The sequence below is a fragment of the Populus alba genome, chromosome 9 (genome assembly GCF_005239225.2).
Source record: "Populus alba chromosome 9, ASM523922v2, whole genome shotgun sequence".
In the NCBI taxonomy this organism is placed as follows: domain Eukaryota; kingdom Viridiplantae; phylum Streptophyta; class Magnoliopsida; order Malpighiales; family Salicaceae; genus Populus; species Populus alba.
This window is the reverse complement of record NC_133292.1, coordinates 12618962-12637413: the sequence shown is the minus strand read 5'-3', so window position 1 is coordinate 12637413 and position 18452 is coordinate 12618962. Positions and strand designations below refer to the sequence as shown.

The following is an 18452-nucleotide window of genomic DNA, read 5'->3' as shown; positions in this document are numbered from 1 at the left end:
TAAAAACATTTGCATATACACGGCGCCGTAAAAGTTTGCATATATATATATATATATATATATATATATATATATATATATATATATATATATAAAATAAATTTCAACCCAAAACAAAGCATAAGTCAAATAACTAGCATATAGCTAGAGCCCAACTTATATCATTATTATTATTATTTATAATTGACCCGATTCATTGTTTTTGTTCACATATGTGTATTGTTTTCGTTAACATATATGTGTATGGTTTTTTTAAACTCTATATATAATTATATTTTGTTAATGTTTTCAGGTTAAAAAAACAAATATAAAAGAGATAAAAAGAAAATAAATAGAGAAATAAAATATATTTATTTCTAGATAGTTCTTAAAAAAGAAAAAGGACAAAAATATATGTCTTATCTATTTATGTTGTTTCAGTTTCTTTTGTTTTGAAACAGTAATCAAATACTAAGTAATATAAATTTAGATTATCAATTATTTATATAAATTTAAATTTATACAAGTTTACCAAAATTTTCAACTCGAGAATAAAATTGATAAAATATAAAACGGACCCATTTAATAAGCTATTATTTATTTCATCACAAAAAATCTAAGTTAGAAATTCAACATAAATTTCATCAATTTACAAACAAATATAATTTTATAAAATCTAAAACAAATCTTAACATATACCAATCATAAATCCATACAACAAATTTGTATGATAAAAAACTATAAAAATAAGTAAACACCCAAACAAAATACATATACTACGAAAAATATAAATAAAAATCAACATTTTAAAATTGAGTTCAAATAAAAAAAAAAATGATAGATTTACTTACTTAAAATGAAGAATTCTGAATAAAATTTGAATCAGAACACGAATACTGAAAAAATAAATATTGTGGTGGTTGGATTTGTTGTGGGAGGTTGAATTGTGTTGATTTTTTTTTTAGGGGTAGTTGTTTGTTGTAAAAAAAATGCATAAAAAAGAAAGAGAAATGGAAAAGGGAAAGAGAAGAGTTGATCGCCAGGTCATAAATAAAATAGTACTAATGAATTTATTATATCAGTAACTTCGTTGATCATTCTATCAGTAAAAATATAACATCATCGTACGGTTTGTCTTTTTGAATTCCACTGTAATTTTTTTTACGAAAATTGTTTTTTGTCAGTGTTTATAGTTAGATAAATTAACAAAAAATCTTGTCAGTAAAGGTCATCGCAATATACTAACAAAATTTTTTTGCTGGTGTTTCTGTTTTTATTTGTCAATTTTCTAGTTGTGTATGCATGTGCACATGTGTGTGTGTATAAAGTAGGATTTGAATTTTAAATTTCCCATAGGAGAGTAATGAATTTTATTTGTACCATTGATCCACCACTTTTTGTTAACGTACTCATCATTCGAAGCTGTATATGTGGTTTTGTGTGCATGTATGGTTAGCAGGAGGGAGTACCAAACAGCATTCATGCCATTATTGATTTCTGTTAACAACCTTGATTTCTCTCATTTTATTTCTTAACAAGTTTGGGTGCGCTTTGTGATGATCTCTTCGTTCAAGGATTAAATATGGATGGTGAAAATATGGTCAACATTTGTATTGTCTCAGGATATTTAGCTAGGAGGTGATGTTTCCTGATCTTGACCACTTATTCATTTGGGAGGGTTCCCTCCTCCTCAAATAGTTATTAAGGAGCAGGAGCAGCACTTAGGTAGGCTAATTCTATACTTATCATTTATTACAAGTATTGAATATTGACTTTTATTTAGTTGACGACGACTTAAGAGATTGGCCTGGAAAACTCAACCATGTTTTAATTGTGGGTTTTTGTGGCTGATAAGCTTGGGAAAGCCTTGACCGTCGTAGGGCAAGAGCTTGAGCCTACGCGTTTTTGATCTTCTTCCCTTTCTTTCTCGTGAATTTAATTGTAAAATTAGGGTAGGCAAACGGGATAGGTTGAGTATTGTAGCCGCACTCACTTTCTAAGGAAACGTTGCGGGCCAGTTTTTATATTCACATATTAATGCTAATTCCTTAAAATACGTGTAGTTTTAAGATAATTCTGAAGAAAAAAAAGAGAGAGAGAAAAGGAAAAGAAGGATACTTTTCAAGAAAAGACGACTGTCCTCATTTTACTATAAATGAAGCAATACTTAATTAGGAATTCTCCCAACTACATCATTTAATTTGTAGGTGAACATATCACGATAATCTTTTTATAAAAAAAAAAAAAAAAAAAACTTGGATAGTACTCAATATCCAACCATTTGAATAGGCAATTTATCGCAAGCATTGTCCTGTCCAAATACAGTGGTATCAGCATTAAATTTGCAAGAAAACTTGAATAGCTAGCCATTCTTCGCAAGCAATATTGTCCTCCTCCATACACACATATACATATACATGTGTGACTATATATATATATATATATATATGGTTTTCATTGATGAAATCATATCTATATTTGATAGAAACTAATCAGAGATATCCAAGTGAGTTCTTAATTAGGGCTTGGAAAATGTTGGCTGAGGCCGTTGGATTGCCATTCAGCTAACTTGATTGAGGGGGCCGGCAATTACTACCCAGAGGAGATGCCATGCCATTGCTTTGGAGATGGATGATTTATCAAGATTGTTTGCTGTTACGATCTTGGTTGGAAAGTAATTGAATGAATGTGCTGCACCTTCATATATTTATATATATATAGGAGCCAAAACATATAGTAATAAAAACATCACTGGAAATTAAGTAAATATGTACATTTAGAAGGATGCAAAATACTTTATCTAATTATAAAATAAAATAAATGTTAAGAGAATAAAGTTCACATCAACTTTTTGAAACGACCACTTCTCCTTTTTATTTATTTATTTATTTATTTATTTATCATATATAAACACAGTATAAAATAAAGAGAAATAACTTGCAGAATAATGTTCCACGTAGAGCTAGAGCCGCCACCACCATTATTTATTTCTTTAATGAATTTTCAAAGTCAAATTCAGAACTCTCTCCTTTATATATATATATATATATTGAATAAATTATAAAATTTATTCCTTTGTTTTTATATATAAAATAAAAACTTTAGATTATTATCATATAACTTGGCTCGTTAAATGAACCTATAGTTTAGTTAATTCAAGATCTAGATTTGTCAGAATTACAAAAAAAAAAACAAAGGAATAAATTGACTTTGTCTAATCTTGTCAAAAATTTGAGTTGATTCATAATTTGATTGATCCAAGTAAAACTGTTAATTTTATTTTTGAATATTTGTTTTGACTAAAATAATAATGTTTTGATTTTTTAAAATTTTTTTTAAAATAACCCTCTTGGCTAACAACCTAGATTTATTTTATAGATCAACCCCGTATTATATTTTAAACCATACTTAAAATGTTATGTAACAATGAACATTTTGAATTTCTTAAAAAAATTAAGTTAATTTTATCAGCTAGTAACTGGATATTTTTTTAAATCGACTCCAAATTAAATTTTAAAACCATACTTAAAATGTCATGTAACCTAGAATTTGGCCTGGGTACATCTGGAATGAATTTTATGCTTTAGATGTTATGTATTATAATATTTTTCTAATAAAATCGATCGGCATCTTAATTTTACTCATTTGAGATTCAATGCGCTATCTTAATTGTATCTTGTGCAGGTAGCTTGAGTAAACTGTTTGTTTATTTAATTGGGGATATCAGTATCTTTTTTGAAGTTACTTCCCTAATTATTTTGACGACTTTCTGTTGCGTAAGCTATCCAATATTTAAAAGGAGTAGCATATAATAAATAGTTGACATGTAATTAATCGCATTCAAGCATGCATATTAATTTGTTTTTCTCCATCAAAATTGGTTTTCATTAATGAAATCATATCTGTATTTGATATAATTTTTTTTCCCTTCCCCAAGCCAACTCAATTTCTTCCAATCCAAAAAAAGAGGTTGGATCTTTATTCTGGAAGGAAAAGAGGGCTGTTTAATGAAGTTAGCTATGGTCATAAATTATGAAAAAAATTAAAGATGGTTATATCTTCTTAATTTGTAACAAAAAATAGCCATCGATCCTATTTCTAAAAAAAAAAGAAAGAAACACCCATCCCTTCTCTTGAATTACAACCATCAATAGGATTCGAGTTTCTAACACTACATTCGACCCACTATATGATTATAGGCTTCCCTTTACCCTATTATTAATGGTTGATTTATTGTTTTTGGGTCAGAAATCGTGGGATCTTATAGGAAAATATGACTAAAAGAAAAAATTTAAATGTAAAGCACCTAACCATTGAATGAGTAGAATAATTAAGTAGAGATTAAGCGATAGAGAAAGATGGGCGGCGATGAGAGGGAGAATTATCAAAAAATCATCTTAATTTAAAAACTTAAACTTTTATGTGAGGTTTCAAAATATGATTTATATGTTTTTTCTAACACATCTTCACAAGTGAAAACACTTTGATTTTGAAACTTGTACAAACTCATATATATTACCATGTATTTAATTTTTATCAAATAAATAAAGATGGTGAGGTTTAAACTTGTGACCACTTGGTCATCAAAGCTCTGATACCATGTTAAAGTATCATCTCAATCCAAAAACCAACCCAAAAACTTAAGCTGTTAAGTAAGGTTTTAGGATATAATTTATATTTTTTCCTCTATCAATAATTAAAGGCTACCCAAGTGAGTTTTCAGTGCTCGGTAAATGTTGGTTGAGGTTGAATTATCGTTGAACTAACTTATAAAGATAATTAAGGAGATGCCATGTCATTGCTTTGAAGATGTTTAAAGGCCTAATTTATAAAGATAATTAATTAAGTAATCTATCTACTTTTATTGTTACAATTTTGGTTGGAAAATAATTGAATGGGCTACAACTTCAGAGCGGGCTAGAGATATATCAATAAAAAATAATAATTAGAGAGTAAATATGGATATTAAGGTGGATGAGAAATATATAGTTTAGATAAATATTAAAGAGAAATTATGATAATAAAAATCATATCTACTTTTTTAAGACGAGTGGTTATCCTTTTAATTATATATATGCGAAAGGTATAAATTAAATGAAGAGAAATAACTTGCTGAATAATGTTCCACCTAAAGCTAGCTAGAACCTCCACCTCCATATTTATTTCGTTAATGGATTTAAAAAATCAAACTCAGAACCAAGAACGCATCCTCTCTTTTTCTAATCAAACCGAGTTAATTTCAAATATATGAAATAAATTATGAAATTTCTTCTTTTTTAAAAAAAAAAAAAAAAGCTTCAGAAGTTATGTATTACAGCAATATTTTCTAAAAAAAAATCAGCACCTTAATTTAACTCATTTGAAGTTCCAATGCTATCTTAATTGTATCTTGTACATGTGTTGCTTAAGGAAATTAGCTGCTAATTTATTTAATTAATAGGTGATAATATTAATTTTTATTTTAAAGTTACTTTTTCTGACTACTTTATGTTGCGTAGCAATACAAGTATATATTAACAAGAGTCACATGTAATATAAATAGTTAGCTGACTTCTGGTAAAGATTCACTGCATAGTAATCAACGATCCATCGGCCATGACTCCTCTGTTTTCTACTTTGAGGTTTGATTCATGGACGTACATAATCTTGGCAACCATTTAGAAATTAGAACGAGTTAGAGGACAATATATCTTTTTATTTTGAAATCTACTAAAAAGGTAATTCGATCGGTAAGCTTTTATTTTCCATGTATTATATCCTCTCATCTTCGTAGTAGTAGCAACCGGAAAAAAAGTTCCGGTGAGCTTATTAAAGGAAATTAAGCTGAGACTTTTCCGAAATCCATCTGAGAACGGTATAAGAACTTCATTTAATAAGAAAAGCAAACAGAGTAATATAAGCATTAATGTTTTAGCTTGAGAGATAAGAACCTCTTAATTACCAAGCATACAAAAAAGTAGAGAATTCTCGTCAAAAGAAAGGACAAGATGGTTCCGTGGAAGCCATTGATGCTTTGATTTTTCATAAAAAAAAACTATTTATTGATTGATGGAAAGGAAGATAGAATTCATGAGTGACACCAAATACAAGGACGACGAGAGAGAAATAAAAGAGCTTGACAACAACTAGATTTGATCAAGTTAGCTTCATTTAATTCAATCAATGCCAGCTTATCCAATTTTTATTTTTATTTTTTCCTTTTTTTTAATATAAAAAAGCTTAATTCAATCTAAAGAATGAAACAAGATATTTAAGATATAATGCTAGATGAAACTAATGAATTTAGAAGAAAAGAAATGGATTTTTAGATTATTTCTTAAATAATGTTTTATTTAAAAATATATTAAAATTATTTTTTTTAGATTTTTTAATTTTTAATATTAATATATTAAAATCATTGAAAAAAAAAAAAACCATTAATTTAATGTTTTTCAAGATAAATATATTTTTAAAAAATATTTAAAAATAAAAAATTACCTCATTTCCAAATAGAATTTTAAAAAACTTCCGTGTTTTTAAAGATGCATAAGCCTATGATGTGCATAAAAGCTTGCTTATGAACAATGTTGTTGTACATCATTTTCGATTTAGAATTTAAAATTACTGAATTATGAATCCATTTTGTATACAGATATTTCCCCATTAAAATTCCTTCAATTATCCTATTGTATGCTAGCAAAAAAGAATTAATAAACAATTTTAAACATGATAGCACTATTCTTGAAGGTTAATTTAGTCCGGTTTCTATTTTATAATCTCATATTAGAAACTTAGAAGGGGTTGAAAATCTTTTTTTTTTTAACCAAATAAGATGTTCAAACACAATGTTGTTTTTTTAAAAAGAGATATTAATTATAATTGTGCTATAATTCATCGTATGTATTTGATATTGTGGTACAAGATGTTTTTTAAAAGTATTTTTTACTTAAAATTATATTAAAAGATTTTTTTTCTGATTTTTTTATTTTTTATATCAACATATTAAAATCAACAAAATATATTAAAAAAATATTAATTTAATATTTTTTTCACATCAAAAAATACTTTTAAAATGCATTACATAGTTTTAAACTTACATAATATATAGAATGAGAGTTCAGAGAAAAATGGACATATGTTTAATAAAACAGCAGTCAACAAAAGCAAGAGACAAAATTGTTGGTTTTCAAGTATGAGAGCTTAACTTACTAAACCAAGAAGCTAGAGAATATTTTATTCCATGCCTTAATCAAATCCAGGCAATCTTCTTTATTATTATGCAACTAAGAATTAATTACATATCTCGTTTTGATGGCCAAGTTCTCCCCTAAATCATTTGCTATGTTTAATTACATATAAACATCTTGCCAATCTGACATTTGTACATTTAATGCCAGGAGCTAGGTTCTGTACATGGTGGCATGTATGATCCTTTTGACTTGCTTGAAACCTCCCAACGAGTACACAAACATAAGCAGCAAAGTCAGGATAATAAAAGCTGTAGAAATATGTCGAAGCTTGCCCGTCTTTGCAGAGAGTAAACTAAGCACACATTTTGGAGGCTCCTTTGAGCATGGCAACTTGCTTTCCTCATCTGCATTATTAACATGCATCTCTGCTTGAGACATACCAGGCATTTGCCTCCTCAGCTTGATTCTTCGGTTTGCTCCTCCTTCCGAAGAAATTGAGGGTGAAGGAAGTGCCTCCGACATAATTATCTCGGCTGGCTGGTTTTCAGTTCCTGGGATTGAGTGTAAAGGAAGTGCCTCCGACATCAACATCTCGACTGGCTGATTTGCAGTTCCTTGCGAAGAAATTGAGTGTAGAGGAAGTGCCTCCGACATAAACATCTCGAATGGCTGATTTTCAGTTCCTTGAGAAGAAATTGAGTGTAGAGGAAGTGCCTCCGACATAAACATCTCGAATGGCTGGTTTTCAGTTCCTGGGATTGAGTGTAAAGGAGGCTGATTTGCAGTTCCTTGCGAAGAAATTGAGGATGAAGGAAGCGCCTCCGACATAAACATCTCGAATGGCTGATTTTCAGTTCCTTGAGAAGAAATTGAGGATAAAGGAAGTGCCTCCGACATAATTATCTCGACCGGCTGATTTCCTGTTCCTTGCGAAGGAACAGGGCGTAAAGTAAGTGCCTCCGCCATAAATATTTCGACTGGTCGTTCAGGTCTTGTTTCAGCCTCAGAGTTGCTCGCAACCAGTGAACGAATCCCAGGAGGGGCATCAAATGGAATTTCATCGAGTTTAATAATATCATCATTCAGTATATCAGCATAAAAATCCTCAAAGTTGTCTGCATCCTGGAATTCAAGAACAGCATGAATAAAAAACACTTGCTAATTGTCGCAGAGAAATCAAAGTACGTACCACGGGTTTGAAAAGGAATAAAATAAATAATCAGACCTTCAGGTGGCCGGAAGACTCTGCCAAGGCAACATCATCTGATAATTTCAGTTCAGATTCGGACGCTGAAGAAAGTTGCTCAATAGAGTAAGATTCATAGCTCTTGGAGCATTCAGCAGCCTTCTCACTTGCAGGTACCCCTCCCTGATCAATACCGCCATCAGAAACGGCATTACCACTATCATGCGTGGTTGGCAAATGCCTTTCATTTACATCACCCCGGTTTGAAGTGTCATTGGGACGGAACTCGGCATTCTTCCGCAGGCGGCAAACGACTAAAGAATCCTGCAATATACGAGCAAATTCACATATAAACCTTTTCATCTTACAATAAACAGACGCTCGTCCACTGAATGAAGAATATTCTCATCAAAATTACATCTGCAGCATGTAATCACTCAACCAAACAACAGTTTAAAAGCCTACACCTGATTTTTCAACTGGAAAGAAATTCAAATTTCTGTTCTCATAGATGATCCAGTAAAACACCTGACAATCAATTTCATGTCTGGCTGCCTTTCAGGTGGGTTCGAACATCCAAGCTAGAACATGAAAAGGCCCTTCAATGTAAAGGGCCATTATTAACAAGGTCACACATAACCCATATTGAACTACTGACAATAAATCAGTGGAGCACCAGCTAACATTCCTTCTGTTCAAGGAAACTATTGAGCTTGATGTTTACCAGCTCGAAAACATTTGTTCCCAAAACCTAATTCAGTACGTAGGGCTCTATAATTGAGGAATGGTCATGGATGACACTAATCCTTTCATCTGAAACTTGTTTAATGACAATGATTATGACATTAATCACTCCTAAGAAATCCTGAGAGGTATGCCAGCCCCATAAATTCTCCACTAGCAACCAAATCCCACTTCAGATCAATCAGAAAATATACCTATCACTATCAGAAAAGTTATCTTCTATTTGGAGAGAAAGATGTGTGGCTTCGCATAATCCACACACACAGGCACTGCATCAACATTTGGTTAATAATGTGGAAGCTAATCAAACATTTCACAACTAGCAGTTGAAGGCATGATTTCAAATTATAAGAGTCATCTATGGCAACATTTTTCTCTAATTCAAACCTCAGTTTCAATAAAAGCTAGCAGAACAACTCAGAAATGTCAGCACAAATCATCACCTGGGATTGTCCTTGCATACAATATTCATGCACAATCCACTCTGTTCTTTCCCCTTTCGGCGCACGACCTACGTGGAACACAAGAGTCCTCTTGGTACCAATCACATCAGAACCTGACCTCACGTCACGTTCCTTGCCTGTTGCTTTCCAGTAACCAAGTTCAGTTGCCCTCTTACTTTGTGACCCTTTCGGGTATTTTCTTCCACGAGCCGAAAAGAAGAACCACTCATTCTCCGATTGGATGACAGATTTCGCTGGTTTAAAATAATCAGAACTAATCAGCGCCTAAATAATAATAATAATAATATTGGTTACCTTACTATTCTATCTTAACATGATTTATCATGCTTACTATTTGACGAAGGAATGATTACACAGTACGAACATAGACAGATGCAGTTAAATATGTATCATGTGCAAAATACCAATAAAATAAAATAAAATCCTTTCATTCAACGGCACTCAACTTATAACACCATAAGAAATGACATCAAGTCTTGGAACGACGTATAAAATATTTATAAATTTTTCTGAATGCATCGATTAAAACTTAATTTCGATTTTCGAATACTTTTAAAATAAAAATAATGATCAAGGAGATATAAAATGCAAAGTTATTAAACACAAACCATCCATAAGGTTATGGGTTGGATAAAGTAAAACAGATTAATCTGTTCAATCAAAACTTCATTTTGATTTAAATGAAAAAAAAAATCATTTCTTTTTATGGATTGGGAATTTTTTTTTTAATCTAATAAAGGAATACAGAAAGAACTAACCTTAATTTTCTTTTTTCTTAAGCAAAGAGTAGTGGTAAAGTGTGGAAATTAAAAACCTGGCAAATCCCAAGGCTCGTGTTTACAAATTTCAATCTCAGAAATAACTTCAACACATTTCTCAGCTCCCTCAATCTTCCTTTTCAGATAATAAGAAATCAACTCTACATCTGTTGGTGAAAACCTAAACCCAGGAAACATAGACGTAGCTTCAATGGACAACTGCGTTTCTCGAGACACATCCCCTGAAGCCATCCTCCTCGTCAACGTACGTACACAATTCTCTGAGAAATTAATAACAATAGCAAAGTAGTATTACGCACTCGTGTACCTATGTGTTGTCTTAATATTGTTTGAGAAAGAAAGATGGGAAACATAAGACAGCTTAGCTGCAGAATCTGGGGATACTTTGCTTTGCTTTTTTGACTTGTTGATTGGTATTAACCATGAATATGGTGCCTTGCTTTGCTTTCTCTGGGTTTTTTGCGTGTCCAGCAGGGGAATCTTGACTCTGGCCAGACCAGTGTGGAAGACATGTCGAGGCTTTTGTACGGACCGTATTTGTTACGTGGCACGCCTATGTTTCTCTGACTTGGTTTGCGGAAGCTGAGGCAACACAACATAAATAATTTTTAGTTTTTTATGAAAAAAATAAAAACGAGATATGGTTTTAAGTGTTCAAAATTTAATTTATTTTTTTTCTTTTAAAAAAAATTAGTATGTGTGAAAATATTAATTATCACATCATTTAATATACTAATTATAATTATTCACATGTTAATGTCTCGAACAAATAAAATAAACTTGTTGATATGATAATTGATATGATGCTAAAAAATTGTATTGTTATAATAGAAGTAATTTAAAATATAATCTTACAATAAAAAAATATTGAAATAAATTTATATAGTAATTAAAATTAGATTTTAAATAACATGGCTCACATTAACAAGTCATCATGATGTGTGTGTGTATTGTAGAATCCTGACTCTTCCCTCTAGATAAGATGATTCGAACACCTTTTCGTGTTCATCAATCCAAACATACTTCATTAATATATATTCTAAATGTATTCGTGGTCAAATGCTCTTAATTAAATCATTGAGAATTAAATTAAATACAAATTTTTGGCAATCGAATCATGTGTTCAATTAAAGTATGTACATCGACAAAAAAAATGAAGAAAAGAACCATCCTTGGCCACATAATAATGCATGATTTCAATAAAATATAATTTTATTGTACTGAATAAAATACAATTAATAAACCACTCATGTTGAGATCGTAGAAACTTATTGCCAATAAAGAAAAGAAATTAAAGAAACATTAAGTATTTCCCCCCAAAAAAAACAGAGAGAATTAAATGCCTATTAATCAACCGAAATGACATTATTAACGCATAACAATGCTTGTGCTTATATATATATATATATATATGCATGCATGCATGCATTTCTTTGTATTGATTCGTTCAAGGAGGAATCAGTAGTGCTTTCTGTAGTTCCCAAAATAAAGAATAAAGAAAGAAAAAGGTTTAATGTGCTAAGGCAATGGATTCCCTCCACATCAAAGCAATTTTCCTTCTGCTGGCAATAGCCATAACTCCCTCTACTGCCTGGACTGTACGTATTCTAAATCGACTGAGCCACAAGAAGGTGTTGTTTGCGCACTGCAGGTCCGGAGACGACGATCTTGGCCCCCAATATATCAAGCACAGGGATGAATTCAAGTTTAGTTTCGGGGTAAACTTGTTCAGGACCACATTGTTCTGGTGCTCCATGTCAAAGGACAGAAAATCTCAAGCTTCCTTCGACGTGTTCTGGCCGAGCGGGGATGCCAAGAAGCATGGCGGCATTGACCATCTGTCCACCTGGACTGTCAACGAGAAAGCCGTCTGGGTAGTAAGGGACGACGGGATTTACCTAAAGATCAGAGATCCCGGTGGGGATGCTTTTAAAAACGACTACATTGATGAAATTCTGTATCTTAGATGGCAGCCAAAGAGGTAACCATGCATGCAGCTCATGGAGTTGTTCTCCAGAATAAAAGTTTCTCAACTCAAGATTAATTATGTGTTAATCTCGCCAACAACTCAAGGATTAGTAAAGAAAAACAATAAAATTGAATTTGAATTTGCCAAACCAATATCAACCGAGCATTGGATTTGTTTCCCAACACCGCGAAGATCCAATTAATAAATAAAGTAAGAATATACGCATGAGAAAAAATCTCACACCGGGAGACACAATCATAAAAGAAGAAGAAGAAGGATGTGAATGAAATTAAAAAAGTTGAGGTGGTAAACTATTCATATTAACAATACTTTCCACCTCAAGTTTTTTAATTGTAATGATAATTTTATCAATTGTGACTAACGGATTAATCCAAAAACCTATGGTAATGTGAGTTTCAGTATCCAAATTAATTGATTTTTACAATTGAAGGTCTCTTCTTTAATTTTGTTCGAATCAGTTCTTTAGCTTTTAAAAATTGGATAACAAGTGTACAAATTCTAATATTTTTAACTTTCTTTTCTAAAGAATAAATAAAAATAATAATATTACTCATAAAATAGAAAAAAATTCCAATTTTTCTTTTAATTTCAAAGATACAGGTGCAATATCAAAGATAAAGTAATTAATACTATTTCACAGATTATTTTCCGAAACTTTACTTAAAATAATTTAAAAACAACCTATACTTAACCTTTTTATAGAAATTGATTACTAGATCTTTAAGTATTAAATTTATATAATTAGACTTCCATGAAAAATAATAACTCCCACAAATAATTATTTTTAAGAAATTTATATAAAAATATGTTATATAACAGTAATTGGAAAGAGAATTATATACAGCAGGGAGTTTCTAAATAACTTGGCTCACATTAATGAGTAATCATAATTGTAGAATTCTTATTGTGCCCTCTGGATTAGATGAATCGACACATTCATATTCATGAATCCAAACATACTTAAATAGTCTAAATGAATTCGTGGTCAAAATCAAATCCTCTTAATTAATTCATGCATTCAATTCAAGTATATGAAAAATCACTGTGATTATATACGATGTTGTCAAAAATATTTTTTCTAACATAAAAAATACAATATAAACTCGTTTAATATACTAATTTAAAATCATAAAATTACAAATAATTTGTTTTATACAAGCAATAAGCAATTTCATCATTAAAAATATAATATACTTGTTTTTATATGATAAAATCCTAAGATCCAAAAAAAAAATTAAAAAGTAGACTATAAGACTCTACATTTAAGGAAAAAATATTAGAAACAATTAAATTTTCACTGCAATGTTTTTTTATTAACTAACACCTATTCCAATGCTTCTTCCAAATATATAATATTTTAGCTTGTTTGATATCTTTTAACTTAATAAATAATATATTGCTTATGATTTCTTTTAATATTGTTATACTTTCAAGCTATATTTCAAGAAGGCCACATGATAATAATTTCAATAAAGTACAAACTTGTAGAATAAATAAGATTTAATTAATACACTAATCATGTTGAGATAAAAAAAAAAAAAAAAAAAAACCCCGATATTATCTGGAAACTTATTGCCAGTAAAGAAAAGAAAATAATATTAAATATTGCCAAAAAAAAAAAAACAGAAAGAGAATTAATTGGGCATTAATCAAGCAAAACCGAAATGGCAGTGTTAACGCATAACAGTGCTTGGTAATTATATACATGCATGCATTTGCTTGTTTGTAGTAATTTGCTCAAGAAGAGATCAATGGTTTCTCTAGCTCTCTTCACCATGCTGAAGGGGATAAACTAAAGAAAAAGGTTTATTGTGCCAAGGCAATGGGTTCCCTCCACGTCAAAGCAATTTTCCTTCTCCTGGCAATAGCCATAACTCCCTCTACTGCCTGGACTGTACGTGTTGTCAATCGACTGAGCAACAAGAAGGTGTTGTTTGCGCACTGCAAGTCTGGGGACGACGATCTTGGCCCCCAATATATCAAGACCAGGGATGAATTCAAGTTTAGTTTCAGGGTAAACTTCTTCAGGACCACATTATTCTGGTGCAATATGTCCAAGGACAAGAAATCCCATGCTTCTTTGGATGTGTTCTGGTCGTTCTCGAATGCCGGGAAGCATGGTGGCTTTGATCTGTCCGCCTGGGCGGTGAACGAGGAAGCCCTTTGGATAGTAAGAGATGATGGGATTTATTTGTGGATGAAAGCCCCCGGGTGGCCGGAGGAGGAACCCTACGTTATTGAAACTCTGTCTCGTAGATGGGAGCCAAAACGGTAACCTTATGGAGTTGATTTCCAAAATAAAGTATTTTAAATCTTATTTCATAATTATGAGACTCTGCTTTCGTAGATGGGGTTCTTTACTAGTATTTTGGTAGGTTTAAATGGGATAAATTAATAAAATTATTTAAATTTCATTAATTTTACCATTAAGATCTGCAAAGTTAATTATTTGAAATAAACTACCGTCTTATCTTTCGTTACAATTACTATTAATACGTGATCAAGTACATTAACAAGAAAAATAAGCACTGCCAGGAGGGATTTTTATTACAAAATATTTATACAAAATAAATAAATTAGCGATCATTCACCAATATCCAGATCATAATATTGAAAAACCAATACATAACATATAAAAAAATAAATAATCAGTGCTTAATTTTCAACAATTTTTTTAATAAAAATTTATTGACATAAATATAATAAATACATCACCATAATACAACTTTAAAAAAATGCAATTCGTCACATCAAAGAAAATTTTACAAAACTTTTTAGGATTACAAAACTTGCCAAATAAAAATTTGTAAAGAACCAATAAACCACATATAAATTTGTTTAAAAATCGAACCCGGTTGATGAATTAATTTAATTACTTATTGATCTACAATTTACCTTAGATTAAATTTTTGACAGGATTCATCATTTCATTACATGATTTAAAACTGATTTGATTTTTACTTTTAAAAATAATAAAACATTGATTTAATTTGTTTTTTAAAAAGGTTTTTTATTCAACTAATGTCAATCTATCCGATCTGCGTGTATAATGAAGAAGAATCAAGAAAAAAAACCCAAAAAAAGGCAAAGACATTGTGAGACTTGAGTTGACAATTCTCAGACATCAAGTACGGCAACAGACCAAACACTCTCCGCTCAGACCAAAAACATGGCTCTTGTCCCTACTGTCCCACCATCAGAAAGCCCACTTTTTGCAGAGGTAGACGTGGATTCCGACTCTTCAGCACCGACTGTCCGTACCACTGTTGTTCAAGCCACCACTGTCTTCTATGATACTCCTGCCACTCTAGGTACTTGAATTCTTTATGCCCCAGAAGAAAAGGAAACTTTCTTTTGTTTGTAATCGTGTTCTAGTTTCGGATTCTTGTGTGTAAAGATAAGGCTGAGAGATTGCTGGCTGAGGCAGCCGGTTTTGGGTCTCAGTTGGTTGTGTTTCCTGAAGCATTTATTGGTGGTTATTCTAGAGGATCAAGTTTTGGTGCTGCTATTGGTAGTCGTACAGCTAAAGGCAGAGAGGATTTCAGGAAGTATCATGCTTCAGCCATTGGTGTTCCTGATAAGAAAGACTGCGCCTAAGACCTTATCGTTCTGTGCTCTTTGTTGTTGTTGATTGAATGGCTTGAGGAAGCATCGAAAAGTTCTGCCAACGGCGGTGGAACGTATAGTGTGGGGATTTGGAGATGGATCAACGATTCCGGTTGGGAAAATTGGTGCTGCTATTTGTTGGGAAAATAGAATGCCACTCCTAAGGACAGCAATGTTTGGTAAAGGTGAGTTATTTTGGCAAAATTGTATAACCGAAATCACCATAGCAGTCTTGAAATAGCCATCATAACAGCAGCACTTGTTTATATTCCTTATACTGCTTGGAATGACAATTTAACTTGACATTAGGGAATAGGTGTTTGTTTGCGTGTGTTCCTGTGTCATTGAGTTGTGCTCTGTTCCAACTTTTATTTGAGCTATGAGTTTTTCTCAACACGCACTTTGCTAGATTAGCTCAATTAAAGGAGCTAATTCAGAGTTGTGCTCAGACTCTAGAATCATAAATGTCAACTTGGATACTGCAGTGGAGTCTCTCCATGTCCTCATTCTGTTCAGACATGAGCTATTAAGGGATATGAAATCCCCATGCAATGATTGAAGGTCATTGAAAGATATTTCTGGTTTGATGCATTACTTACATTGCTTGACTGGTGTATCACTAGTATCAATGTGATATATTTCACATTATTGTTTGATTGAATCGGATTGCTTCTTCGATTCTCTATTTTGACTTCATCTTATACCTTTTCCTTTAGGTATTGAAATATATTGTGCACCAGCAGCTGATTCCAGGGATACCTGGGAAGCAACGATGACCCACGTTGCTCTTGAGGGAGGATGTTTTGTACCATCTGCCAACCAGTTTTGCCGGAGGAAAGATTACCCACCTCCCCCATAGTATGTCTTTACAGGCGTGGAAGAAGACCTCCCACCTGATTCTGTTGTCTGTGCTTGAGGCAGTGCCATTATATCACCATCAGGAACTGTTTTGGCTGGACCAAATTGTGATGGGGAGGCACTGATCTCTGCAGATCTAGGTATTTTCACTGTCAGTTTCATCTTAAGCTTTTATGCTTCTATGTGCCATGCAAACTTTATACTGTATAATGCTTGCCAAAGAGAGTAATTTCTGTTGTTTTCCAAGGAGAATTGACAAATCATATATAATTCAAGACGTCAAGAAATCAAGTCTAGGCAATTACTACAACAGGTTTCTGATCACCAAAAGGTGACACCAGAAAGACATTAGCAATAATCATCATGTATTCCCACAATCTTCCATCACAGATTTTGTTTGTTGTCCTGTAGAAAGGTTGGTACTGATGTTAAAACTTGCAATTTCTTAAATCTAAAAGATGAAAGTGCATGCGTGTTTGGGATGAAAGATGCAGTAAAAATATGTAAAGACAGAATACATCCTGAAAGAAAATCATGCGAATTTCAACTGTTAGGTTCATAATGCTCAAACCTCAACCCACTCGTAAAAAGTATGATCTGATGGGTCTGAGACTTCTCTCCAGTTCTATATGTGTCCATATCGGTTGTGTAGTAAACTATATAAATGTCCTTTGGCCAGTTTTGATTAAGGGTATCCCTGTTTTCTTATTTTCTAAAACTACATTTCGGTCACCCGATCAGAGCATATGATGTCTGGAAACTGGATTGCTGTAGTTATGCTTTCATTTTGGGAGAAGAACTCTGATATTGATAGCTATCAAATTCATGGCCAGATCTTGGAGAAATAGCTCGGGCAAAATTTGACTTCGATGTGGTTGGACATTACTCAAGACCTGAAGTTCTCAGCTTGACTGTGAGGGACCATCCAACAAATGCAGTTCTGTTTACATCAGTATCTGCAAAAACTGAAGGCAGATAGTTCTTGAATCTCTAAAATTACTCTAATCTACCTGGGTTTACCAACTTGAGATTGCAGAGGAGTTGTTCTCTTCAATAATTCTACTTTGGTTTGAATTCCATCTTATTGTTCGTTGGGACCCGTTGTTCATCCTTCTAAAATTATAACTTTTCCAATATTGATTTTTGATACATCCATATTTAAATGGATTGAAAATAAAAGGAAAGAAAATGATAGAAAAATATATTAACTCTTTTTTTTATGATTTTACATGGAAACAAAGGAAATGTTATATTCATTAAATGGGTCCATGGAAGATGTATGGAGCATCATGAAACTTGGAATACCCTTCCTGGTTTTTCTTTCTTATCTAGTCAAGTCTTTGTTCAATCCATGAAATGCATGTGGACAGGCGATTTGGATATTAATCTCCATGTAACCGAGTGAATGATATATGGCAAGAGATTAGACATTTTTTCCAGCCTCATCTTCTTGCTGCCTAAGACCATATTCCTGCATCAATACAAGGGCCTAACTTGAAAGAGTTAATTTGCATGTGGTGGTAACTATGCTGGAGAGGAGCCAGAACAGAGACTTGACGGTGTCAGAAAATTTACCAAACATGTTACAAGTATTTATGGTCCCTGAAACTGACTTCATTTCAAACATCATGAAGATCAATAATTATACTCAAAGTTTGGCTGTCTCCATGTTAGTAT

At 32.0% G+C, this 18452-nt stretch overlaps 1 protein-coding gene and 1 pseudogene across 1 annotated transcript; one reads left to right on the top strand and one right to left on the bottom strand.

The window, feature by feature from the left end:
- Window positions 1-7189: 7189 nt before the first annotated feature.
- Window positions 7190-10799, bottom strand: LOC118032367 (uncharacterized). The gene is made up of 4 exons (XM_035037065.2): window positions 10357-10799; window positions 9522-9775; window positions 8374-8658; window positions 7190-8270 (listed from the first exon to the last, which is right to left on the bottom strand). Exons 1-4 carry the CDS (start codon window positions 10550-10552, stop codon window positions 7359-7361), a joined length of 1647 nt encoding a protein of 548 aa, XP_034892956.1. The 5' UTR covers window positions 10553-10799; the 3' UTR covers window positions 7190-7358.
- A 1048-nt stretch (window positions 10800-11847) lies between these two features.
- LOC118032330 (uncharacterized) lies at window positions 11848-18181 on the top strand (annotated as a pseudogene).
- The last annotated feature ends 271 nt before the right edge of the window (window positions 18182-18452 follow it).